This window comes from Cygnus atratus, chromosome 7 (assembly GCF_013377495.2).
Source record: "Cygnus atratus isolate AKBS03 ecotype Queensland, Australia chromosome 7, CAtr_DNAZoo_HiC_assembly, whole genome shotgun sequence".
NCBI classification, from domain to species: Eukaryota; Metazoa; Chordata; class Aves; order Anseriformes; family Anatidae; genus Cygnus; species Cygnus atratus.
The window spans coordinates 10970037-10996169 of record NC_066368.1 but is presented as its reverse complement, the minus strand read 5'-3'; the positions used below and the strand labels follow the sequence as shown (position 1 = coordinate 10996169).

Here is a 26133-nt window from a genome sequence, read left to right as displayed (position 1 = left end):
GTACGTTCACCTTGTCAAATATATCCAGCAGATTTTAAACACTTTATTTAATAAAAGTTAAACATACAAAACTGAAATTAACACACTTTGTATTCATAAAAATCACCTTCTCCCATTATAGGGAAAACTTTTTTCTATGTATGGATTCTAAACTACCAGTTGTAGAGTTTAGCTTGAGTTGTGACTCAGGTAACTGATGGACAGTTCCACCAATCAGTGCATCAACAATTGCTGACGTGACCTGATCTAGGTAACAAATTACAAAATGAGCTACATTAACATAATATACAGGGAAATAATGGTCAGGGTTAATGGACAAGACACACCCTTTAATTATTTAATGGGGAAACAGCTGATGTACTCTTGTCCATTAACTCAGCCCTAGATTTTACAAAAATAATATCTACATTGTATACAGGGCTACCCATTAACTTCTTTAACCACATTACGGATTCAGAGATGGCACCACTACCGTAAGTGAGAGACAAATAACAGAGGAAAGCAAATCACATAAAATACAAAAAAAAAGCAAGAGCTTTTACACGTGGTTTCCTGAATAAAATTGAAGGGGCTCAGCAGCACTGTAATACAGCTGAAGTTACAATGAACACTAGGGCCAGTCAGTTATTTACGGACAGAAACTTGGGACTAACCTTCACTCACTCACAACTACGAGGGATCTAGGCATTCATACCTGCTAGGCTTCAGTTCTACTCTTCTAGATGGAGGCAGCCCAGACACAAGGTGTTGCTGTGTGTTCGAGGTCTGTGACCATCGAACCTTTTAGTTTGTAAGAACTACAAGAGGGGAGGTGATGATTCATTTCCAAAAGCACAACCATCTAGAGTTCTCGCAACTCTAATCCCTGGGGCACGCTTTAAGTACAGTTCCATTCTTGAAACTGCAGTCCAAACACCTTTTCCTATGGTTTTCTGGTTATGTTTCAGTAACTTCCTGTTACAATTTGATGAGTATAAAAAAAGATCTCCTCTACTTAACTTTTAGTACAGGAAATTTAGGCTGGAATTAAAGTCAGATTTATTGTTTCTAGCACATGAATAGTACTTAGTAATAAAGATCGTACCGGCCCTGTTCTGCCCTCATTCACAGCTGTACAAATCGATCTTCAGTGGATTTGTAAGGGAGTAATTCAGAACTTCCTTAGCAATTCCACGTGACTTAAAAGCTACGATGGAGCCTAGCTCTCTCTACAGCACTGCAGCAGCTCTGTAATGCCAGGCCTGTCACCGAGACCAGCAGACAGCACTGTGACTACAGAAATGAGGGAGGCTGTTACGGTGCCATTTTTATACCACCACTTTTCTTAAGGACAGAAAAAAAAAAGAAAACTTTACCACCAGTATGAATGGAAGATTCTGGAGATCAAACTTCCAGGAAACTACTGCTTTCTGCATAACAGGTTGCAGCAGTTCATGAAAGCATTTACCTGCAGAATGTATTTTAATGCAGCTACAAAAAGTTCAATGATTAGGGGAAATCAAATCAATAGTTGGAAATTTAAGGCTCGTATCAGCTGAAGCCAAAGTGATGGTGACAAAATGGACTACTTTCTATGTGCCAACAAATAATTTACTTTTAGAAAAATATAATGGTAAAAAGATAAGTGTAAAGCCCTGCAGAGATGAAGTTCCACCTTTTTCCCCTGTTACTGAGGCATCAAATGCCTGACATTATATTTAGAGGTATCTTGATACTGTGTCATAGGTTTGTCTGCAATTCCACATGTTCCAACTCCAACCTTGCCGGTTACGCTCTCTGGAGAAGCAAAAATACTCCTCTTTACCTGCAAATGAAACAGAAAACACCGTTTCTGAATAATGTCTGACTTGCTTTTAAAAATGAGCAAATATTACCATTTGAAGTCTTTCAAAATCCTCAACTTCTTACTCTAGAAGCAAGCAAGCTTTCAAAAGGGCTAGCTCATCTGTGGCACATCACAAGCAGATGAGACAACGGCTGGGAGCTTCCTGGCTGGCATGTACTGGATGTGATTTTTGCACTTTGTTGGCCTGGGTCAGACCAACAACGAATACAAGTCACCTTCCTCGTGAGATAATCTTTGTTCATTGCTCACAAGGGAGACTGAAGTTTGAGCACAATGTCCAGCAGCTCTTGGTCCAGCCATGATAAAAATTAAGTACAGTTTTAAGATGCTAACTTTTTTGCGGCGTGCTTACTAACCCATGGCAGTTACTTAGTGCTGTGCCTGCTACATCATAAACACAAGAAGTCGGGCTTGTTGGTTTAGGCAGGCCTCAGAAGCTTAACTCCAACAAACGGTACCTTGCAGCTGAGAGCAGTTACCCAGTTCTCCAAGGTAAGTGCAAAACCGGGCCTTGAAAGTATATAAAATACTGAACTGCATACTTTGAAATGCCAAAGGTGAGGAAGTTCCCTTTAAAAGACACCATTGCCTCTCTCCCCAGTTACGCACAGAATTCTATAACCTGTTACTATTCGCATACAGCGAGCGAACAAACCTGGCCTTTCTTGTTTTTAGAATATGCTCTGTTGTTGAACTGTTGCCACTTGACTTTCTGGTCCTCTCGTTCCTGTTCAAGTTCTTTAATTCTCTGAGCTTTTTTCAAAGCTTTTTTCTTTTTATACTCGCGTTGCTGGGCTATCATCTCTTTTCTGGAAGAAAGGGAAAAAAAATACATTTTATGTTTGTGCCTTTTTCTTGATATTTATAGAGTATCCTGTAAGAAACTAAAACCTCTGTAAGAGAGGCACAATAGTTTTTCCATAAGGACATAAACCATGTAAATATTCTCCACTTCATAGGGGGAGGGAGGAAATAAAAGTAATAATTTAAAGAAGTCTATCTTTCCATGCTTAAGCACTGCATTAGTCCTTTGTGTATTTGGGCAAAATAATAAGAACCACCTGATTAACACCATGCCAAATGCAGCAACCCGTGGGAATGCATGCAATTCATTTCTGAGTCTGGAAAGGAACCTACCAGCACTTCCCAGAAGCATCTAGTGTTTGGAAAATTCAACTAGCCCATTCGAGTGAAAAGCCCAAGTTTTTCTAGATGCCTACAGCACTCATATGCTAACCAGTACTGGACAGGGATGGAAGGAAAGGAACAGAGACGGTTTTTTTTCAGTAAGATAAGGAAGTTCAAGAATCAATCTATGCCACACCAGCATTCCTCAGAATGAGCCCCTGGACAAGGTGCCTATAACAAAGTCTGAAATTGTACTGCATATTTTTGTCCCCAAAAGGTTAAAACATGAAAAATACTTTCTTTGTTAGGCACAGTGGGATGTTAAGTAAAGCTCATCTCCCCAGTGATGGGGTCACCGCAGCTATCCCAACACAGGGATAGGGGCAGGAGCACAAGTCCTTTGTACTAAGTGCACTCAGTTGTGTGCCACGTTACACATCTGAGAGCAGCCTGCTGTGGAGCTGGGCTGAAAATTGCAGGCTCTCTGCTGGCAACCAGAAAGTACTACCTTTTTTTAGTCTACCACTTCGATATTTGGTATCTTGCAATAAATAGCATGATCTGAGCACAACAAAGTCTATCACGTTATCTTACCAGGATACATAACACATGCAATACCAGCCACAATCATCTGCCAATCGTTATATGCCAGACTGATTTATGATCCTTCACCACAAATACGTGAAGATTATCAAAGAGAAATTCTATTTCATCAGCCAATTTTCATAGCTGTGAGGGTGAAAAAATAAAAAACCAAGTAGCTTTCAGACCTGTGCCTGTATATTACTTACTTGGACATGGGTTTGTTGCCACTGTCCTCTTTTGCTTTTCTTCCCTCTTCCACAGGCTTGAGGTTGAACAGCGGTGTAACTTCGGCATTGCCATATCCAGCAAAAGTGACTGCAGCTGTTCCATTCTCCTCATCTATTTCTTCAATCTCAGCTTCATAACACCTGTAAAGATATCATGGCTGTAAGCATGTGAGTAAAGGTTTAATACTCAGCCCTTCAACACCTACACTGTCAGCCAGCTAATGGCATTAAGTAAAAAACCTGCAACTATCAGCCTTCCTTCTCAGGGACAATACCCAAATCAAACTCAGAGATCATGTCCTTAAGGTCAAAAGGACACGAGTAAAAGACTGGGCTTGGTTCTATTTGACCTTTGGCAGCGAGAAGCAATAGTCTCACAGTTGGCAAGACTAATGATTAATGCATGGGCAATCTAATCAGAAATTCTGATTTTGTTTCTAGTTCTGGCAGGTCATGGGACTGGAAAAAGCCCCAGCAAGATCCAGCACTCAAAGAGCACAGCTTTCAGGGAATTCACTGGGAAGTTTCAGGAACTGTCAGCTCATGGCAGAAGAGGTTTGGTTCCATTCTCCTCCATATAAAAAAGAATAAAGAAAAACAACTCAGGCGTTCAAAAATATTTCCCCTTCAACATTTACAACATTCTAAGTTTTCTTATTGAATTGAAATCCCAATTTTGAAATTTTAACAGAAACAGGTCCATTTTGAATTTATGCGTATGAACTGTAGTAGTCAATCAAATGGACCTCCTAATGGGGAAGAGGGGAGAAAGCGTGACATTTCCAAGAACATTAAAACGATTTGAGTCTGGATTCAGAGCAAAAGGATATCTCTAAGACAAACTGAGGAACAAAATGAGATGTTTTACAGACAGTATTCCAGTTTATATCTACTAAATGAGTCTCTATAATTTTAGTGGGCTAACGCCTTAAGCTGAGCTAAATGTTAATGCCTTGCACCGTACAGGGAAACCCAAAGTGCATGAAGTAAGAAGAGTCATACAAATGACGTGCAATACTGGCATGCTGAGCTGCCGAAACACCTGCCACTTCAGTGGACACTCCAACACCTCCTTCTTCGAACTCTGATCCTCTAACCCAGTATCAGAGTAAGAAGAATGCCCCAGTGGTGACCAAACACACCCAGTATAACATTATCTTTTTAAAACTCTTACGCAAAGGCATTTTAGTTATTAAAAATCTGTGACAGAAAAATTGTTAATCATTAGGTTTGTTTTCTACCTGAAATATTAACAGTTATGCCAAAATTTGTGTGGTTAATACAAATATTAATAGAACCACATTCCTAATTTTAGAATGTTTATTTCAAAAATTAAGAAGTCAGAACGAACTAATTCGGTTCCCAGAACTTCAAAGGCTAACACAGTGGAGACTAAATTCCAAAGGTCGATTAATTCCTTAACTACACGGCATAGCCAGTTATTTCATAGCCAAAAAATATTTCCAGTTAAAAGCTAATTTCCAATTATTGACACAAACTGAAAATGCTTGTTGCATCTTCTTGATATTGATCAATTATTATGATAACATTAATATAATATTAATATTATGTAACGTTTATGAAGCGCTGCCCTAAGATCAGTTCACGGAAGTCTGCCATTTATTACATTAACAGATGGTAATTTACCAGAGGTGCTCTGCTTTGACAAGGCTAGGGACAAACAGGGCATTCCTAGAAAACGACCCCACAGCTCTTTGCTTTTCACCTACTTTACTGACCTTTAATAAGAGGAGTATGACGATAGCCAATAGCGTGTTTCTTTTTGCTTTTTAGTCGCCCTAGGGGCAGTACAAGCTGAATGAAAGTCTCTTACCATTGAACTATTTCACGTAACGGTTAGAGAAGTTTTCTACACTTACTGTCCATCTTCACTCCATATTGCCATACATCTGTCCCCAACCTTCCAGGAGTGGCTGGGCAGAGCAGAAGCAGAACTGTCAGAACTTGCAAGAGTTTCTGAAGGTTGTGTCGAAAGGAGATCTTTGGTTAATTCTATGACTTCCTATAAAAGGAAAAATAGCACAGAATAATATCTCAGAACTCTTACCACGAATTTTTTACCCCAAGCTTACAGGTCTGTCTTTCTGACGTTACTGCGATGAATTCATAGCTGATGTAGTGGACCAAGGGGGGGTGCTTTTTTTATTTTATAAATCATTTAACTAAATTCACTTATTGCCCACGTAGGTAAAAGGATCCATGGTCCTCCCTGTAACGTTCCCCATGCCTTCCACAAAATTTCAGAAAAGTTGCCCATTCTATTTTTATGGGATTTCTTTCTAGGGGAATTGTTTATCCATAGGCACAAAGACACAGCTAGACAGCCTCAAGGCGAAGTAAAATTAAGACAAATCAGCGGCGTGGCTCTCTGTACAGATGGCCGCACGCGATATTGGTTACTGCCCAAAAAGCACACGAGTGGCAGAGCAAGTAATCAGCAGGACAGTGCTCTAAGAGAGACAGAAAGGCAAGCATGTAATGCTTCTATTCTCTGCCTAGCCAGCAGTTACTTCCATCTCTTCCGTGCTGGGACTCGCTGACTACTTTATATAATCTATAAACACACAACTGCTGCAAGCATAATGCAACATCTCTAAGTTTGAATAAACTGAAAAGTGCTTCCTCAAATATCTGCATTGTCTGGAGTGACGTACTCAGTGCCAGCGCCTTCCAAGACTGCCACCCAGTAAAGCCCTCTCTTTTCTAGAGAGCATTCAGATGCATCCTTAGGAAATTGATTTCTTTAAGTCACTTAAATTAAAGCGTTCACTTTTCTCAAAATCCATGACCTCAAGATTTCAGGTCAGGCCTTCCCTTGCTAATCCAGCAAGGCAAAAACAAGAGAAAAAGGCTTTTAAGTACTTAACAAATTTCTCCATTTCTTTTAAATATTATTCATTCACAGACAGGAGCATGCTACCCTCCTCAACTTCCTGCCCATATTATATTTGCCTTCTCCAAGATCAGTACCATTGATTTTGACTAGAATTAAAAATCGGACTTAGGAGCCAGCACCTAAAAGCACATTTGAACTTTCTGCGTAACGCCAGGCAACTCTGCAGTTCACAAAAAAAAAAAAAAACAACCTTCAGTTCTTAAGAGTATCTCAGTATGAGCCACTGTCAGCCTCCTAATTATCATTAGCAGGAAGTATTTCATTTAAAGGAGTTACAGACAAACAACATTCAGCTGAGGCTCTGTGAAGCCTGAATGTTCCTCACAGCTTCACGTCCCGCTGCAGCTGTGGGTTTAAAAAGACTAGCGCAGGTAATAAACAAGAAAACCAAAAAGCCCTCACTGGATATCCGCGCACACAGCGCTAAGCGCACAAGACAGAAATTGCATTGCAACTCACGAGACAGCTCAACGCAGTCTCTAAGGGAACAGTTTAGTCAAAGAAAGTTTCTCAACAGCAGCGACTACCGCAGCAGCTTATCGAGTTGAACAACTGAGCTGAACAACAGGGCTCGCTGCCATGGCCCCGTGACGCAGAAGCGTGACCTGCAGACAACGCTAGTTAGAGTTTGTCAGGGTTTCTCCTCACCACCTGGTCTCTAAAACCCAGACAGAGCTTTGTACCCTAGCGTGCAACACCCGTGAGTATCGTCCCTAACTGCAGAAGATGACAGCTGCCATCAATTCTGCTGCACGCAAAGGGTGAAGTTTGGTCCTTGGCTGCATGGCTGCATTCCTAAGAAGCGCTGCAGTGAAACAAAAGGTAAAAAGCTAAGTTCCTTACAATATTTATTTTGTTACTCAGGGATAAGCCGAGTGTATGAAATGCAGTAGCGCGTCCCTGTTTATGATGGAAAAAGATGTTTCAATTACGCAGTAACATTCTGCTCGAACAAACAAAGCTACTTAGTCGGGGCACTAAGGCATTCAGCCCACTTCTACAACTGGTCGATACATAAAGTCTGTACAACATTATCTACGTCGTTGTCAAGGTGGAACGTATGGATAGCAAACCTTTTGGGGACGGAAGTGTAAACATCTTCCCCATTCTGTGCAGAAAGCTTTTATTAAGAAGTTTGCAAGTTGTCCTTTCACATCAGTGATCTCTGCACATCAAAGCCGAGGTCGTGTTGGTATCGGAAATATCATCCCATATGGGTTTTGCTGTGCATTTTAAAAATATAAAAATATACACGTGCTTTTAACAGCGTACAGCGAAGGACATTAAGGTGATCTATAAAGTGCCCTGCGGGCACAAAGCCTTCACAATTTAAAAGGAATTCTAAAGATCACCGATTTGAGGCACTACCGGTGTTCTGGTCGAAGCTTTGTTTTTATTGCTGTTATTTCCATCCGGAATAGCGGTTACTGAATTTCGCACTGCACAGTTGCGCATATTTTAAAACTTGAGAGCTAAAGCAATGCCCAACAGAAACGAGGCAGCATCTTGCACTCTCACATGAGGTTTCAGCAGCACTGCTGTTCACTCCTATGCCAAGGTGTCTTTAGATACACAGGAACCTCAAACACCACTTACCAGTTTAACGTGAGACTGGTGGTCTTCCTGTCACTGAACAGCAGCCTAACGACCAGAAATGTTTCTGAGCTCTTTGGAATGCGGTATGGGCAAACGTTTAAAAAACTGCAGGTGGCAAATGAAGGGCATTTTTTTCCTTTCGTAAGTAAACCTTACCACAACGGATGCTTAGATGTATAAGGAATTCTGAACTACTCTAAAATTTGCATCACTGCAACAGCAGGTAATGAACAAACAGATCCTGGATCAATGATTTGACAACTCAAAGCTAAGCGGAAAGGCATCAGGTTGAGCCCACCCATCAGAATTCAGCACAGCGACAAGAAGTAACGGTACCCTTTAACCAACGTGTAATTTCATCCGAATAATTTTATGCCTCTCAGGTTTAAGTTTTTCCATTTCTCTGATTTACTGTTATTATATACTAGCCCCACAAAAAGGCTAGCAGTTAAGTCCAACCTTTCTGCGACACGCTTTAAAGAAAACCAAAAAGATAGCAGAGACAGCACTGGCACATCTGTCACTGTTCCTTAGCCGGGCTTTTCAGCAAAAAAGTTTGCCGTGTAAAATCGCGGGTGTTTCTGGGCAACGTACAGGACAGACTGCAAGTAGGTCAAACTTTGTCGGCGCTACTCCCCCACCCAACCCTACAACAATTAGACGAAATCACGGGAAAATGAAGCACTAAAGCCACCGGGAACGTATTTCAGCCGCGGCACCGCCACCCGGGGCAGCGGGCGCAGCCGCCCCGTGCCGCCGCGCTCACCTGCAAGTCCTTCTTCAGCTTGAGCAGGTCCTCGTTCTCCGCGTTCCCCGACAGCGCGGCCTCCACCTGCTGCAGCTGCGCCTTGTAGCTGGCCAGCTGCTTGGCCAGGTCCTCCGACATCTGCGGGGCACACGCGCGGCGCCACGGAGGAGGAACGCACGTTACCGGCCGGGACCCACCGCGGGCCGCTCCCGGCCCCAGCACCCCGGGCCCAGCACCCCGCGGCCCGGCCCGGCCCTGCCCGCCCAGCCCCGGGGCCGCCCCGCCAGGCCCAGGCCCAGGCCCAGGCCCAGGCCCAGGCCCGGCCGCCTCCCGCCTCTCCCCGCCTCACCTCGCCGTGCCGGGGGGGGCCGAGGCCGCCGCCGCCTCCGCGTCCGAGCGCCGGGCCGGAACCGGAACCGGAACTAGAACCGGGGGGAGAACGGAGCTCGCGGGAGCTCCCCTGCTAATCACGTGCGGGCGTTGGACGTCGCTGATTGGTGGAGCGCGCCCAGAGGGCTGGGTCACGTGGGGGGAGGGTGAGCGGTGCCGCGCGAGGGAAGGAGAGGGGAGGGGCGGGAGGAGCGCAGGCGCAGGGGGCGCGGTGAGGCGCGTGCGCGGGGCGGTGGCCGCCGCCATTTCGGGGCCGCCGTCGCTGCTGCGTGTGGGGCTGCGTCCCTTGTCCAGTGTCCTCGTGTTTCTCCCTATTAAATACAAATTTTTTCTGGCTTATTTGTGTTGAGTGGTTATTTGTGTGAAACTCAGTGCCACACGGTCCGAAGGGTAGCTCCCGGTGTTAGGGTCTGGGACACAGGTCCTGTGAGGAGTGGCTGAGGGCGCTGGGGGTGTTCGGTCTGGAGAAGAGGAGGCTCAGGGCAGACCTCATTGCTTTCTGCAACTGCCTGAAAGGAAGCTGTGGGGAGCTGGCGGTCGGCCTCTTCCCACAGGTAACCAGTGATAGGACCAGAGGGCATGGCCTCAAGGTGCACCAGGGGAGGTTCAGGTTGGAAATGAGGAGACGATTGTCTCAGAAAGAGCGGTCAGGCATTGGGACGGGTTGCCCAGGGAGGTGGTGGCATCACCGCCCGTGGGGGTGTTCAAGGAAAGGGTGGACGTGGCGCTTGGGGATACGACCAGGTGATCCTGAAGGTCTTTACCAACCTTAATGCTTCTGTGATTCCATGTTTAGTCCTATGCCAACAGAGAAAAGGGGAAAGGAAAATTTAGTGGACCACTCAAGCCCAGAGCAGGAATTACGAAAGCATTCCTGGCAGAAATTTGATGACTAATGTGACCTCAAGCCCGTGAGCCACTCAAATTGAGCAGGCGCCCGAAGTGTTTCTTAATATTGCCAGGATTGGTGTCTCCAGCAAACATCCTGTCCCACACAGCAGGCAGCGTGCAGTGCTTCGCAGGAAGATGGCTTGGGCTTCGTTTGGGTTTGTTTATGTACAAAGGGGGAAATGTATCTACTGTACTCTGCAGTGCCTAATTTGTGTCCTCAGAGGATATCCTCGTGGAGGATAAACCAGGCTTCTGGCTAATCTTGGCATAAGGTTTGATAATTGAAATACAGAAGTTATTGGACACTGTTCACAGACCAATTGATGGGACCATGTTTACGAGCAACAATGAAGATACTAGCTAGCATCTTTTCGGTATTTTTATTAACGTGGAAATAGATGTAAAAGCATTTTCTGATGCAACTTTGTGAGCAAATCAGTGACTGTTGAAAACAAACCTGCAAATTTGTTGATACAGAGCAATCTTAATGACTGTGAGCACGTCTATGAGTTAAAATGCACGTTACTGCAATTAACACTAGCTTTGCCTCTCCGAACAAGCAGTCCAGTCCGTATCTGTGGAAAGGAAGTGACAGAGAAGGACTGAGGAGCCGTGTGGGTGTCCAGATCTCTGCAAAGGCAATGGTGTAGCAAAAGAAGAAAACATTTGTGCTCGCCTGAGCAAGAGTAAGGAGATTATTTTATTTTTATAGGTTTTGTTGAGAATTAATACTGCAATAATATATGTGGTTCTAGAGTCTGGAGTTCTGTGCAATCTGCAGACTTCTAAAAGGGTCCATCAAATTGCTGAGTGGCTAGAGAAAATGCCTTTCTCTCAGTGAAAGGCTGAAATACCCAATCTGTTTATCTGTTAACTGAAGATCGGGAATGACTTGATTACAACATGTAAATAATCTGAAGGGAAAACAATATGAAGTAGTTGAAATGTAAAAGCATAGAGAGAGGCCCAGTTGACTGAAAACTAATGGTGCACTGAAGAATTTTAGAAAATTCAATAAATGAAGATGAATAACTTCTTTGGAACTAACTACAAAGGCAAGGGAGAGGGGATTTTTTTCTCTTGGTTTCTTCAGCCTTTTTAGAAGCCATTTCATCACATGGTATCATTCAAGTGCATGCTACTACATATAGGAAAGCAATCCCACTCTTGAAACCACTTATCTTTAACTCCTATAAATTGGAAATTCTCATTAATTCTATCCTTAAAAACAGATTTTTCCTCACCCAAAAATAGAGATATTTTTTTTCTATGCTCAACAAAACAGATCTTTTATACTGCATTGAGAAAAAACGTGATCTAAGCCAGACCTCTTGCTACTTAAAACGATGATATCTAGTTATTAAGATTTTGTTGGATCTGTAAATGTGAGGAGTTCAAACCAAGTTCAGGTATGGTTCAGCCATATCTGGATGTTTCTAACTGCAGCCAGTACTTTCATCTTATATATGGGCAGGGGAGTAGCTACCAGAAGGACTTTCACTCTTCATAATCCCTTTTTATGAGCTGTGTGTACATTGTCATTTGGTATTACAGGGTATTCATAGAATTGAGCAATATTAATTTACAGAGTACAGTTGTACCACAGGTATATTGGTATTACAGAGTAATTGATGCTATTATAGGAATTTGTGCGTTGCATCTTATCATCTTATATGGTGCATAGAATTTTGTGCAGTTTATTGCCAAGTTAAGTGAATTTAAGACCATCCTTCACCACAAACGCCATCGAATTTGTTACCCTAACTTAGTAAGAGGAAGAAAAGGCGCCTGGATTAGTCTTTCTCCAAGCCGCCCTTAATGGTGAGCCTTTGGGCGAGATCTCCCGAAGCTGCCCGCGGGACGTTGCAGCGCTCCGGGGACAGCTGGCGCTGCTTCGGGCCCCTAACGGGGAGCCCGGCTCCAAGGCAAGCCTGGAGGCGTGCCTGCCTCGCCCAGCAGGTGGTGCTGCTGCTGCACGGACACCTGCAGCGCCGGCACAATCGCCCAGGCCGGCAGGAAACCTTTCTTTTGTAGGACCGAAGTTACGCCTCTCTTCCACGGTCTGCTGCATTTTTTTTTTACAGTTAGAGCTATCAGCAACACGTACCTGAAGTTGTTTTTGAAGCTGTCTGGGACTACCCAGTCTTGTGAACCGTGTACGTGTGTTATATTGTAGAAGTACACCAAGATCAGCACCATTCTGCACGCCTTGATGTTAAGCCCTGATGCGTTTAACTGTGGGATGGGAGGGGAGTGAGCCGAGTGCTCAGCAGCAAGTAACACAGCCGACAATTGTACCCAAAGCTAATGCCCTCCATTTTCAGCTTCATCTGTGTGGACAGATCGTTTTGCTCAGCACAGCGACCCAGTCCCTAGCAAAAATTTGGCTTTTGCAAACAAGGCAGTCTGTGCTAGTCACTGAAGCTGAACTGCAATCCGAATCTAGGCCAAAATGGAGACACTGGGCTTTTTGGGGCTTTTCTGGTGGGCTGCCAGCCTGACAGGCCTTGCCCTGTTAGTAGGGCAGTGTGTCAGGCCTCAGAGTCATGGGTATTTTCATTTGGATCAAACCGTCAAGGAAATATCTGTCGATACTTCAATTAAGAGAGTTGTTTTCCTGAAGATATATCTTTTTCTTTTAGTTGACCTGTGCCTCTAAGCAAAATTTGTTGTTGTTTTTTTTAAACAGTTTGTTATCAGAGCTATCAAGTTTGTCCATAGACACAATTACGTGGTATTTGCTATTATGAGGCATTGTTCTTCTTGCTCCTGCAAAATTTGTTTCTTTGGGGTGATTTTTTTCTTCGCTGGCTGTTTGGTTCTGGCAGGACTTTTGAAAGCTTCAGCAGCTCCAACTTATAAAATCAAGTTCTAGAAAAGATGCTGGTTGGCTAGGCTTATACTTAAAATATGCAGGTACTTCTGTCACTGAGAGGTTCTAGTGCCTCTATGTTCTAAAGCGCGGGCTTGAAACTTCATGGGGAAGTTCTTTCTGCTTTAAGGATATATTTTCTGCTGTTCCACTCACCTGAAATCTGGCCTAATTATTAGTTTTTCAAATACCTGCTCTTACAGGAGTTTGAGAAGTTAAATAAGTGAGCATGTTCTTGAACACAGACTCCCTACAGTCCCGGTAGCCCACAATGGGGGTTGTGGTGCTACGCAGAGAAATTGAGAGCTCGAACACGTTCTGTGCCCTGAATGATTACAGTCATTATGCTCCATCAGTGAGAAAGGCACAGTGACTCAAACTGAGGAGGAGAAGTGAATCAGAATTGGATGAGGATTAGGAGACAGGGTGGGACATCATGGAGATAAGAGGAAAAGGTCAGAATTGGGATGAAAGGACAGAAAGCCTGCAGCCATTAGGACATCATCTGCTTCAGCAGAGTCAGAGGTTCTGGGATTCCCATTCTCCTGCTGCTGACAACTTTGTGAAACCCGACAAAACACTGCCTTACGTAGGAAATGACAGCCTGCCAGTAGCCGGTGCAGCAGGCAGAGGCGCCTGGGAGGCCTGGCAGAGCCTGAAGCAGCGAGCAGGCAGCGTGGGAGGTTTGGGAGGCAGGAGCTCGAGGTTGTTGTGGGAATGGCGGGGGTACGGCATGGGTTTGTGCGGGAGGGACCTGGGAGGTAGGAACAAGGAGCTCTGCTGGGGTGAACTGTGGGACTGGTGTGGGGGAGAGGAGGCAGGCATCCGGCGGTGGCAGCTGGTAGGAAAGGTAACAGTGCCTAGGGGCGAGGGAAAGATGCTGCCTGCCCCTCTGCCCCAAGCTCCTCTGCTTCGGCACTTAAGGGAACTGCCTGCAACCTTCAGCTGCAGTCTTCAATTACACTCTCAAATGCCTTCATCCTCTTCCTCTTAACGTCTGTTCCATTCAGAACACAGGATTTACAGTAATCAAGGATGGGTAGTTAAAACAAACATTTTTTTTAAAAAAAAGGTGTTGTTTTTGCAGGTCCTGCATCTCATTTCCCTGAATTCTAAAGGAAAGTAAGCTGAAAGAAGGGAAAGTGAGCTTTGCAAGAGGGCAACCGAGTGCTGCTGTAAAGATCTGGATTTAGTTACCCCTGTAGGAGTGTCTACACAGCGTGAATGAGCAAGCAGCAATGTACGGCAAGTAGAAAGCTGAGTGTAAACTCAGAGTTTTTTGCAATTTGTAAACAAATTGCACCATGGGTCTTGGCGCTGAAAACTGACCAAAGCGGCTCTGATTCAGCCAGAGGTAATTTTGCTGCCACTGGGGCATGGCAAGCTTGCTTTTGGGAACTGTGTCATACATTCCTAGGTTCTGAAAAATCCTAGCATCTTGACCCGCAACAGCTCCCACTCCCGATCAGTGTTGGGTAAGCCACGTGGGTAGTTGTTTGGGGGTGGTCAAAAATAGAAACAAGCAATTTGAGACAGGATAATTTATTTATAACGAGAGTAGTGTTTATGTGCTGCCTCTTCTGAAGTTAATGAGATCAGAACTTTAATTAGTCCCTCAGACACCTTTGGTTCTTGGTATCTCTGCTGCTGTGCCCTCCTGTAGAATAGGGGCTAATAAGGCTGCCTTGTGTTATGGAAATTAGTATTTAAAAAATGCTGAGGCACAGTACCGATGAGTATCAAGGGAAAGCCGGTAAGGAAATGAAGAATTCTCTTTTTAAAACAGAATTTGAGGGGTCCTTGGCAAAGACTTCATCTGAACAGAAAAGGTGGAAGTGTTTTAAGTTATTCTGGTGAGTTCTGCTGACATTGCAGCAGATTGGGAACGTCTAGTGTCAGAACAGAATTAGGGACTCTTCAAGTCTACTTTGCCAGGACATGTTTTGCTTCTAGCCTGTGAACCTAGAAGTTGCCCACAGTTAACATTTCTAGCAATGGACTGTGGTAAGGTTATTTTTGCTGTTTAGTATGTACGTGAACCCTGGGAAACATTCGCTATGCTATAGTAGCTGCAGACTTCACATGCAGCCGTGCGCCTTCTCCACCAACATAAACAACATGCACAGCCTGCATAAAATCCAAAGTATGCACATCCCTCTTCCGAAGTCTCCCATCCTTCATTTTCTTGCCAGACTTTGAGACACATTCTCATGAAGTGAGAGAATTTCTGGAGCGTGCACATAACGGTGAGATATGGCAGCCACCCATCCTGCTGCGTGAACGAACTTGTGAAATGTTCCCTTCTACATCATGTTAGTCACAACTTGAGCAGCGAGACTGCTTTCGTGTGGCTTAGCATCCTGTGCTTGGTAATCACTGTTGTCTCATGTCTTACACCTGGCACAGTGCTTAGGGAAACTGAAAGTCCTACAGATGTTTCCTCTGAAAATGAAACTGAAATTTCTCTTGCCGTAATCGTCCCGCACGTCATTGCAGCTGTCTACAGATGAAGTCTGTTCGGATCCCTGTCAAGCAAATGTCACTATTTAGAGGCTAATAATAAAACGAGGATATATCAGATGGGCACTGAGACCTCTCTTTATTGATGTTCCTATTTGTAAGTCACTTGAAGGAGACGAGGATGTGGTTGCTACTGGCTGATATTTCTCTAAATGATAAATTTTATGTAAAACTACTTTGATATCCATCTTAATATGATGGGGAAACCAAGATGACTTGTTACCAGGAGTATACAAAGATGTAGGAGATCTGGAAGCCTAACTAAAGGATTCTTGTTTTCACAAAGGCATCAACGCCGTGTCTGGGCTCTGGGATAATTGCTATTCACCCTGTATTGACTAAAAGCCTATGGGAGCTTTTTTCTTGGTTGCTTTAAAAAAAAAAGAAAAAGAAAAAGAAAAAAAAAGAATTATTTCAAGGTTTTTAGCAATTTTATTTGACTTAGTATGTCAACATCCTTCAGTTACAAAGGAAAAAAGGGTATAGTAGGTATGTTACATGGTTTCATACATTGCATTTTTTTTTCTTGAAGGTTTCGATTCCCTGTGCTAGGCTTCCTTTGAGAAAACACTTCAGTTCCTTGGTGTAGTTATAGATCCAAAGTCTTTCCAAAGCTTCAGGGCCATCGGAGGATTTGCAGCTTGGCTTCGTACTTTATTGCCTTAGGGGGTAGGTAACAGGTTCAGATCAGCTCCCCTGACATGGGGACGTTTGGCCTCTTCTTGGTCAAGCGTACTGGCATGAGTTTCTGAGAGGGTAAAATGTGCTGCTGGGTGGCACCGGACTCGGTGCTGTTACCAGGGGAGGGAGCTTAAAATGAGAAGCAACCAACGTCAGTGGGAACGAGATGAAGATAATTATTGTCAGTGACCATTATAATGGGCATTATCCATGTAATAACATTTCGTGTTATATTCTTGGGATTTCTTCCAAGGGAAATAATTTTTGGATTGACAGAGGAGATGATTGTATTCAGCAGTGGGCAAAGTGCTGTCTCAGATCCAAACATATTGCCACTGGAGAAAATCTAAGTTTATTTCTGCAAAGTTCCCTGCATCTCTGCTACCGCCTTAGCCTGCCGTGCTAATGGAGTAAGTCTCTTGTAAATGTAATTTGTAATGACTTCGGGTTTGATACTATTGCTGTATCTTTTACATTAAGCAACTTGGTATAAAATCACACTTATTATTCCGATGCAGCCTGCTTTCCTCAGAGTTTTTGGGTTTGCACCAGGTCAGAAATGTATCGAGGTTTTACAGGACAGGTGCTGGCAAGAGCATGTGTAGGCTGACACCTGCGCCTGTGTTTGGCGGGGTGATCTGGTGTGTAGTTTTTAATTGCATCATGGGAAGACACAGTGATTTACAGCCTAAGGATGGACAGCTAATCAGCTAAAGTGCAGCTGAGAGCTGACTGAGCCGTCTGGATTTTAAGGCTCAGTGTGTTTTTATGTTTTTTGTTTTTAAAACACCGGCCTCAGAATCTCCTTGGGATTTGCCAGTCAAGCAAATAAACATGAAAAGCTAAATATGGATCCAAACTGCCTGCGAGCAGTGCTGCTGCACAGATTTTACCTAGAGCCCCAAAGCAGTTTTGCATCTAACTTTTTTTTTTTCTCTTTCTGCCCTTCCTCCCACACCTAATGAAACTATTCAGCTTTGAAATGTCGGAAGGCCGCATACCTGAAGCAGCAGTGGGCTTGTTTAAACATCATTTTCTGGTATTAGTTTTATAGATCCAGATATGACTAATAAGGAAATTTCTTCATTTGGTGTCAGCGGATGACCAATCTGTACCGGGATGAGGAACAAAGCCGGTATGAGGAGGTCGTGTCGCCCAGGGAGCAACCCAATCCTTGGTGTGAGTCATGACAGTGATGTCTTAAGCCACATGGAGAAAACATGGTAGCAGAACTCAAATGTACCTTTTTTTTTTTTCTTCTGCCTCTTTTCGGAGCGATTTCCAAGCAGACTTATTTCACTGACACTCATGTGTTAGTATTTCTAGATTTAGGACATTCACTTGGGCTCACCATTCCCCTTTGATTGGAATAAAATGGAGACAGTAGCTACCTGGTAAATTAGAATAGTGAGCATAGGAAATACTCATTTGCATATCTTTAGATGAGTTTTTATAATAATTTTCTCTTCTAGTCACTTTTGGGATTCAAATATACATTACAGCAGCAGAGAACGTAAAGGCTTTTGTGGTTTGAATTTTGTTTTTCTTTCAGAGTTTGGGTTTCCTTTGGAGCTAGAGAAGAGGCACAACACAGCACAATTATCATAATCAAATCATTGCACATCCCAAAGTCATATTGACTGCAGTAAATGCACCCCCTGCTTGGATATACATGCGTGGACCAGGTCTACATCACAGATTTCATTGCAGTGGAATTGCTTTGTGTTCAGAGGGTGGCTGTTTGCTCAGCACGCTCCCCCAGGACCACTGCAGAAAGCACGAGGGCAGAATATTCGCAGCTGACAAATGCTTTTAGTGGCGTCTTCAATTAAGTCAGTAGATCTTTCCTAATTCCATTTCCTGCTGAACTAAAAACTACCCAGCAGTAGATGATGGTGCATTTCAAGCCATGAAGCCATCTTAAAAAATTGAATCTGGCTAATATGTAAAACCAGTAACAAAGTCAGGGTTCAATAAAATATAGACATGGTTTCAGACTGATGTAAAACAAGAGTAAATTAGGCTGTGATACAGTTCTAAGGCTAACCTTGAGGGAGCTGTTGTCAGGAGCTGTGGTTGAAATATTAGATCAGCTATACTAATCCTTTTTGTTGGTGGTGGTTTGTTAGTGAAACCTCTTGGGAAATAATCTTTCTAGATTTCTTTGGCACTTCTGAACAGATCTGAACAGGGAATCACTATTGGTTCTGAACTTTACAATCACTTGATAAGTCTCTGTAGATTATTCCTATCATCAGCTGTATTAATACTATGAGTGGTTTTAGTATAGAGTGTTCAATAAGTATTGATCCACTTCTCTTTTGGAGCTGCTCAAGCTTTCAGATAGTGTATTTCCATCTGCATGGCATTAAAAAAACTCCGTGCGTCTAATAAGACTGGTTAAGAATCTTCTAAAGCAATTTGTTGGTAGGAGAAAGGAGGAAAATTTTGTCATAAGTACATGGCAATATCCTTAACACAGAAACAGGAAGAGAGGAAGGAGAATATGAAATAATAGACGGAAGGAAATTAGGGGTGGTTTAACCTACAGATGAGAGTTAACAATTTGGGTTCTACTGCAGGAAGAAATGTAAAATTGAATCAATGTATAGCCCATACCCCATGGAGGAACAAAACCGAGTGAAATGCATGTTAACCTCACAAGAAAGAGAATGGTCTCATGGAGCTATCTGTTTTCAGTGGGCTGTTTGTATTTGTCCTTGAAGCTGTGAGCAGTGTAAGCCAACACAGAGCAGCGAAGTGCCATCGTGCCGTCGTTTGTAGACTAAACTATCTTTGGCTAACCATGTTTTGTTTTTGTGTGAAAATTTGTTTAACAGATTGCAGGTTTACTGGGGGACTGTCCCTGCAACAACATGTTCTTTAAGTGCAGTTTTAAATAATTTTTACTGTATGTTTTCTCTTTTCCTGTTTTGCCATGAAGATAGGCTTCCATTCGAGATAACTTCAAGAGTGTCTGTAGTTCACTTGGTGGGAGACGAGTGTCCGAGATGTCCCTTAGTCAGACAGTGACCTGAGTGCTCATTGAGAGAGCAGCATGCGGGTAGCATAAGGATGCGGGCCCCAGTGGAAGGGCATCTGTGTCTAAATAGGGCCACATTCAAGGTGTTTGTAAAAGGTACGTGAGATAACTAAAATATGCTCCCTGGTGTTCATGTGGTGAGCCGCTGTAGGCAGTAACTGGCATCTCCTGTGGGAGTGCCAGGTTTTGCCAGGTCAGATCTTCCAGGCAGAAGATTTTCAGGGATTACATGGAGAGGGTAAATGAAAACATGGAGGCCTGAGGCATTGATACGGTTTTCATTTTGCCAAGGATTTGCTGTTCAGTCCTGGGAAAAGTTGCTTCCATGTCATCCTTGTTCCACATCTGCAGGGAGGGAAGATCACAGGGCAGAGGGGAGCACGCGTACCTACTGCAGTACCTTCAGACTCATCATCTGGAGCGCAGAGTGAAAGGAGGGTGCTCGGTTGCTCATCTAAGTCATTTAGTTTACCCATCGCTGCCTAAAATAGCCTCAAGTCAGCGTGACGCATGCTCTGCTCTGCTGTGGCCCACATAGCATATGTTGCTGTGCGAGCTGTGAGCCCTCTCTTCTTCTCCCCGCGTCCAGCAGCCGTCGCCTTCCTCCTTGCCTGCTGTCGCAGCCTGACCCAGCCTCGTGGTCCTGCGGCGCTGGCGGATGGGGCGCCTTGTGCCCTGGGCAGGGACACAGCCAGAAGGTCCTGAAGCACACAACTTCAGAGATTAGCCACTTACAGAAAAAAAAAAGAATGTACATCAGGTAAATACGCCGATGGAAATGAAACCTTGGGACACTTCTACAGACGTGACTAATCCTGCGCACGCTGTGACTCAGCTGGTGAAGCCTATTATCAGAAGAGGTCCCAGAGCTCCCAGTTATAAACCAATAAATAAAAGCAACTTGTTTTGCGTAACAAACGGAGTCATTGAATCTAATTTTGTCATCTGTTCCTTACCCCTTCAAAAAATAAACCATCCAAGTGTTTACAGCTGTGCAAGAGGGGTAACATCGTTCATAGTAAACATGCCCTTTGCCTTAAATTCATGTGTTTTCCTCCTGGTTCTTCATGTTTCTCAGTTCAAAAATCTTAAAAGTCTGAAACCTGATTGACTCCCGATTATTTTGTAAAAACATGCTTTTGGCCTGCTTTGTGGTTTGTGAGCTGTATGATGACAAAACCAGTTGTAACTCATCAGGTTGGAATCATCAGAAAATTGTGTATATTGGCTGAGGGTAGTCAGAAGGGACTTCAAGGCACACGGTCTTTTTTGGTGGACTGGGTAACAGACCTTAAAATAAATAAGTACGTTATTCATAGATTGGTTACCCCATAATAAAAAAAATATGAAATGCAAAATCCTAGGCTGGAGTCAAGTTTGACATCTGATTTAGTTTAAAACATGAACCGAAGGCATGCAAATCCTATCACAAATTTCCATGTGGATGTTAGGTTTGTTACAATTTTCCATATTTTATTATTTCAGGTATGTAATTGGTCTTTGAAAGTAACATTAACAATAAAACAAAAAGGAGTTAATCCAAAAATTTCAACACAAATGGTTTTGAGGTGGGATTTTCTTGGCTTTTTTGGCTGAGTTAACCCCTGAAATCACAGGTGCACATTTTCCTCCTCACTCTGTTTAGCCCAGGTGGTGGCATTCACTCCAAATTAGAATTTAAGGCTACATCTTGTACTTTGGTGCTATTTTGTTGTTTATAAACTGCCACTGTCCCAAGACCCATGTGTGCCAAACATAGCAACCTCAGGTGGAGTTCCTACAGGGAGTATTTCTGTAGGTGCAAGGGACCTAATCTCATTGAGGATGCTTTTTTATACCCTTAAACCACTTAAAAGGTGGGATTTTCACCTCTCATGCCAACTGATACTGTCAAACTGTTTTTGTATATTACTTTATAGCTTGTTTGTGGCCGGTACCTTTCCTTCATATTTATTCTTTCATGACAAGCTTTTCTCCTTTAAATACAATTCATAGAATCATTAAGGTTGGAAAAGACCTTCAAGATCACCTGGTCCAACCGTCCCCCTACCACCAATGTCACCCTACATTCAGAAATGGAGCATGTCCAGCATTGTAGCCTACCTGTTGTGTTCTCCGTGCTGTCGATGTGGCTTTGAGGAGTCTGTCTGAGAGAGCTTTTAAACTAAACAGAGGCCAAATATCCTGATTTTTCACTGCTGTAAATCAGGAGTAGACAAACATCAGCTTAGTCCAAGGGTTGTGTTTAGCCTATGATGGCTGCTTTAAAAACAGTATTTCACGTTCTATACTTTATTTGGTTCTTTATTTATGGGTAGTGCGACTGGATAGAAATAACTTCTTTATACATGGTGATAAGTTAGGTTGCTGTAGAAATGTTATTACTTGAAGGTTTCTCAGCTGTACTTCTCAGCGTAGTTGGAGGCGCTGAGTTAAGCTTTCAGGTGGTGCGAATAGCAGTACTGGGTTAGCTGGTCCTGGAAAAAGAGTGCCCCAGGTTGTCTGCTGATTAGTAAGAATATTTTTCCTTAGGTCATCAGGATGGTTCCAGCTGATATATGTACTAGGTAAAACGTTACAGAGGAGGCCTTTTGCTAAAGATGAAACAGGCAGACAAATCCCAGCCTGCTTCATAGAGGACAGGAATATGTGTAAAAACTGCATGGTGTTCAACACACCGCAGTTGTGGCAGCTGTAATTCAGGGCCCAACGCACCAGCAGAGTGAGTTACACCTCGGCTGTTCCTATATAACACATGGGTGCCATACACCAAGGCTGTTCCTATGTAACACATGGGTACCGTGAATTTGTCTGGGTTTCCTTACAATGGTTGGCCTGAAATGGGCCTAGCCCTGCCGAGCAGAACTGCCCAGGTTCTGCCGAGGTGGTGCAGGCCCATTCCTGGCATAGGTTTGTGTTCTGCACTTGGCAGAGGAATGCCCTGGCAAATTAGAAATACACCAGAAAATACATTTTTAAGAAGCTGAAACATCTCGCTGCATGAAGTTGACATATAGTCAGACAATTTAGCATGTTTCAAAACCAACAAAAAGTAATTGCGTGTTCTTTCTTCTTTTTGAGGTGTTCCTGCCAAGAGGGGGTTCCAGCTGGATCAGTTTTACAAGACAGGACTTGGACACCTCAGTGTCCTGTCATGGGTCTGCCTGTCATGAAGGCCTTGCTTGTCCTCTCCTGCCTCAACCCCTCAGTATCAGTGGCTGTATTCACTGCTTCCAAGTTTTCAGCTGTGGTTTGTTTTAAGGCAGGTAAACTGAGACATTTGACTCAAAGAGGAATTCCTTCAGATAACAAAGAGATTAGGGGACACCTGTAAACCGACTCTTTTATTAGCTCAAGAGGAAGAAAATACCTTTAGAACATCGTGTAGTTCTTGCTGTTTGCTCTTTGAATAGTGTGTCATGTGAGAATTGCATCTGCCAAATACCAAGCAGGCATTAGAGTTTTTTGTGTCGTCATTCTCCATGGAATAAATGGAAGGGCTTTGAATGGAGGCACACAAGGCAGCCTTCCTACAGCAGCCTGTCACTTTGCAAAGCAGCTGTGAATTTAATGGGAGTACAAATGAAAAGCAGCTGATAATTAGGCTTCTGGGTGTTTTAGCATTATTATTGTTAATTTTTAAATATCAATTAGGTAATCGAGAGAGTGCTATTGAGAAGCATATATTTTTGGTTTTTAATATTCTAAGCAGGGTTCCAGCTGGGTGACATGATGAATTACAGCTCCTGGTAGGAATCTGATATCAGGAGGGACTCAAGAGTTCCACTGAGCAGAAAGGAAGAGGATTGTGATGGTCAGGATGGTATAGCGAAGCATATTCGTATTAAAGGGGCTGCGAAACTTAGATAAGCCTTTTTGTTGTTAACTTTACATAGTGTTAGAATAACATCTCTGCCAGCTGGCAGGTTTAAATGTCTAGATACAGATTTCTGCCATCTACATATCATATAGTGATTTAAGTTATCTTAGATTTAAGAAAAAAAAAACTCAGTTCTTTTTAAGAAGTCTTATGCTAGCTTAGCAAAAAAATAGAGTTTCAGAAATGAGTAGTGACTTCAGACAAGTGCAAAGAGGAACCTGCAGAAGAACTTTGTGCTCAGAAGAACTTTTTGCACTGAGAAGACTTGGGGGTTCTGTTGTTGCTGTGCTTTTAAAACTGCTCTCTTTGATCTCCACCTCTGTCTGTTGTGTTATTATTTTGGAGCTCTTATCAAAGTGTGTGAGTGTATGAAAGAATGGGGAAGGCATACAGATATTCCTCAGCTGTTGCAGGTATACTAAATACGACATTTATCAGTGGTTTGGGCTTAAGGGTTGTAATACATCTTGAAAGAAGGTATAATGGAGTCTGTTCTTCCAGTGTGAGGGTAATTATTCAACTACCATACCTCTTCTCTAAAATCTAGAGGAGAGGAGACCTCGTGGTATAAATCAGACCATAAGACATACCTGTATCTGAATTGAAGCCCTAACTCAGAGAGAGGACTGAAAATGACTTTAATTGACAACAAGATAGCAATTCTTTACATTCTGATTGATTTACATTAGTATGTGACTTTCCTGAAATTCAGGTTTGAATTTCATTTGATCTGATTTATGTGCTTGTATTGAGTCACATAACTTGCACGTCTATATGTTAGAAGTCAAAGTGAATGCTCATAAAAACATAAGCTCTTTCAGCCACCCTTTTGTAGTCAGGGGCTTCAGGACTGCTGTAAACACCATGCTGAATTTTACCTTTGCTCTCTCCAAATCCAATTAATCCTTGCATGATTATTACTCATCTATGACTGATGTAATTTATATACCTTTTATATCAGGCATGAGAAAAGCTGTGAAACTTGGTTCTATGATGATACAAACTTGTTCTTGGTGGTAGACTGTTGCATGGTGCTAGTTTTTCTCAGTCTGCTCCTTCTATCTGGGCAGCCTCTGCTGTTCTTCTCTGCCTGCTCACTGGAGAGCAGAACAACATCCCAGCTAATGCTTTGCTTCCCATAACCTCTCTCCAAATCCGGTAGCCTTTTCTACAGTGTTCACAATTGGATGTTAACAATGAGTTGCAAGGGAAAATAGTTGTGCATTACAGCTGAACGTTGTGCCAGGTCAGCAAGTCTGTGAGCAGCTGCCTGCGTATCTTTCCTGTGCTAAAACACCAGGCGTTCTTCTGCTAGTCTGTGAAACAGAGAGGTGGCGAAGTGCCTCTACCACTGTGCCTCCTTGATTAGGGGAGGGAGACAGCAGTTCGCTGGAGCAAAACTGAAATTGGCTGAGGTAACAGGAGTCTTAATGGTAAGAACCTCCTGCCTTTCACACCGTGCTTAGGAGGAGCAAGCCTTCGTTATCTTTGGTGCTTGTTTTGCTGTTTGGGATGCAATAGTAGCATCTGAAGTGCCAGATCAGGGACACTACTCTTACAGCTTTGCCTGAGATGAGAGTATGTAAAAGTGGAGATTAATTCACAGAGATTTGCCCTGCATCAGCTGTGAATACAGCCCATGCTTCCAGGTGTGTCACTGATAATAAATCTGGCTTGGCACGTGGATGTGGCACGGAGTGACAGCTCCGAGTGACCAAACACTGTCCAGATGGTGAGCTCTTGAGCAGCTTTGCTCTCTTGTTCCTCTCAGACCTAGTTACTAGGTTATGTTGTGTCCTCACATGATCAGGAGTGAGAGTAAGAGCTGTCTGACAGCAAGGTGAGGGGCAGGAGGAGGAGAAGGTCCACAAATGGAGTAAAAAGAGACTGATTCTTACCGTTGTTCTCAGGTATCTGCCTGTAGTCACAGTCAAAAGCAGGACCCTGGTGTAGTTGATCTTGGTCTGTTGTGACTGAGCAGAGGTGCTGGCACGAAGCGGTACATCTCATCATGAGTTGGAGAAAGGGAGAGAGTAGTGAGGTGGCAGAGTGCTAAAGATGGGCAAAGTGTAGGTCGTGGTGAAAACTGGGAAGAAAGAAGAGCTGGGAGGGGCGCTAGTGAAATAATACAGTGCTTAGGAGAAGAAAGGAGAGACAGCGAGGACACAGAAGTGACAAATCTACCTAGAGCTAGTTCTGTCAGCGGCCTGTTATGTCCGGGTACTGCAGCAGCACATCCACTTGAAGCTGAGTGTTGCCTCAGTCATTGTTTTCATAATCTTCTTTCTACTGCAATACTGCAAATTATGCAAATGGGCCAGGTGCGGGCTGGCTGCAGGGCATGATGCAGAATGCCTTATGAGCATGCAAGGTTAGTGGGCAGCTGTGCCCAAACCCCAGCTCTTCCATGTGGCACAAAGTGCTAGCTACTGGTGTAATCCAGTCGAGTCTACAACCTGCCAGTCTGCTCTGCTTCTCCAATCCTTACCTAATAGCTAAAGTAACCTAACGGGGTCTTCAGGCCATGCTCTCCAGACCTGATATGGAAACGTGCCCCCCTGAAGAGCCAGGACCCTATTTTCCTTTGTTCCTCTTCCAGGCCTCATGCTGCCCGGCTCGGTGTGGTGAGGAAGTGTGCGAGTGCTGATGTGAGGATGGGGATGCAGGAGGATAAAACCTTAGCTCCTCACCGAAGATTCTCTTTGTCAAGTCATGGCAACTTGCTCAACCAGTCGTACAGGGGGATTGTGCTCTACTGAAGTGGTTTCCTTTCCCTCAGCGGTTAATTATCATCCATAAGAGCATAACA

General features: G+C 43.6%; 1 protein-coding gene and 1 long non-coding RNA gene across 2 annotated transcripts; one reads left to right on the top strand and one right to left on the bottom strand.

Moving 5' to 3' along the window:
* Positions 1 to 23: 23 nt before the first annotated feature.
* Positions 24 to 9536, bottom strand: SMNDC1 (survival motor neuron domain containing 1). The gene is made up of 6 exons (XM_035547681.1): positions 9397 to 9536; positions 9066 to 9185; positions 5667 to 5809; positions 3766 to 3927; positions 2502 to 2655; positions 24 to 1804 (listed from the first exon to the last, which is right to left on the bottom strand). Exons 2-6 carry the CDS (start codon positions 9183 to 9185, stop codon positions 1667 to 1669), a joined length of 717 nt encoding a protein of 238 aa, XP_035403574.1. The 5' UTR covers positions 9397 to 9536; the 3' UTR covers positions 24 to 1666.
* An 858-nt stretch (positions 9537 to 10394) lies between these two features.
* Positions 10395 to 23640, top strand: LOC118248676 (uncharacterized). Its single transcript, XR_004778819.2, has 2 exons — positions 10395 to 11014; positions 22526 to 23640. It is a non-coding gene; the product is annotated as an uncharacterized LOC118248676 (long non-coding RNA).
* The last annotated feature ends 2493 nt before the right edge of the window (positions 23641 to 26133 follow it).

What these genes read in the sequence shown, in the direction of transcription:
- SMNDC1 (XM_035547681.1), bottom strand. Translation starts at nt 9,185, where the DNA reads ATGTCGGAGGACCTGGCCAAGCAGCTGGCCAGCTACAAGGCGCAGCTG. An exon ending in AGCTGAAGAAGGACTTGCAG is followed by an intron (nt 5,810 to 9,065) that starts GTGAGCGCGGCG and finishes TTCCTTTTATAG; the next exon opens with GAAGTCATAGAATTAACCAA. An exon ending in CTAAAAACAAGAAAGGCCAG is followed by an intron (nt 1,805 to 2,501) that starts GTTTGTTCGCTC and finishes TTTCATTTGCAG; the next exon opens with GTAAAGAGGAGTATTTTTGC.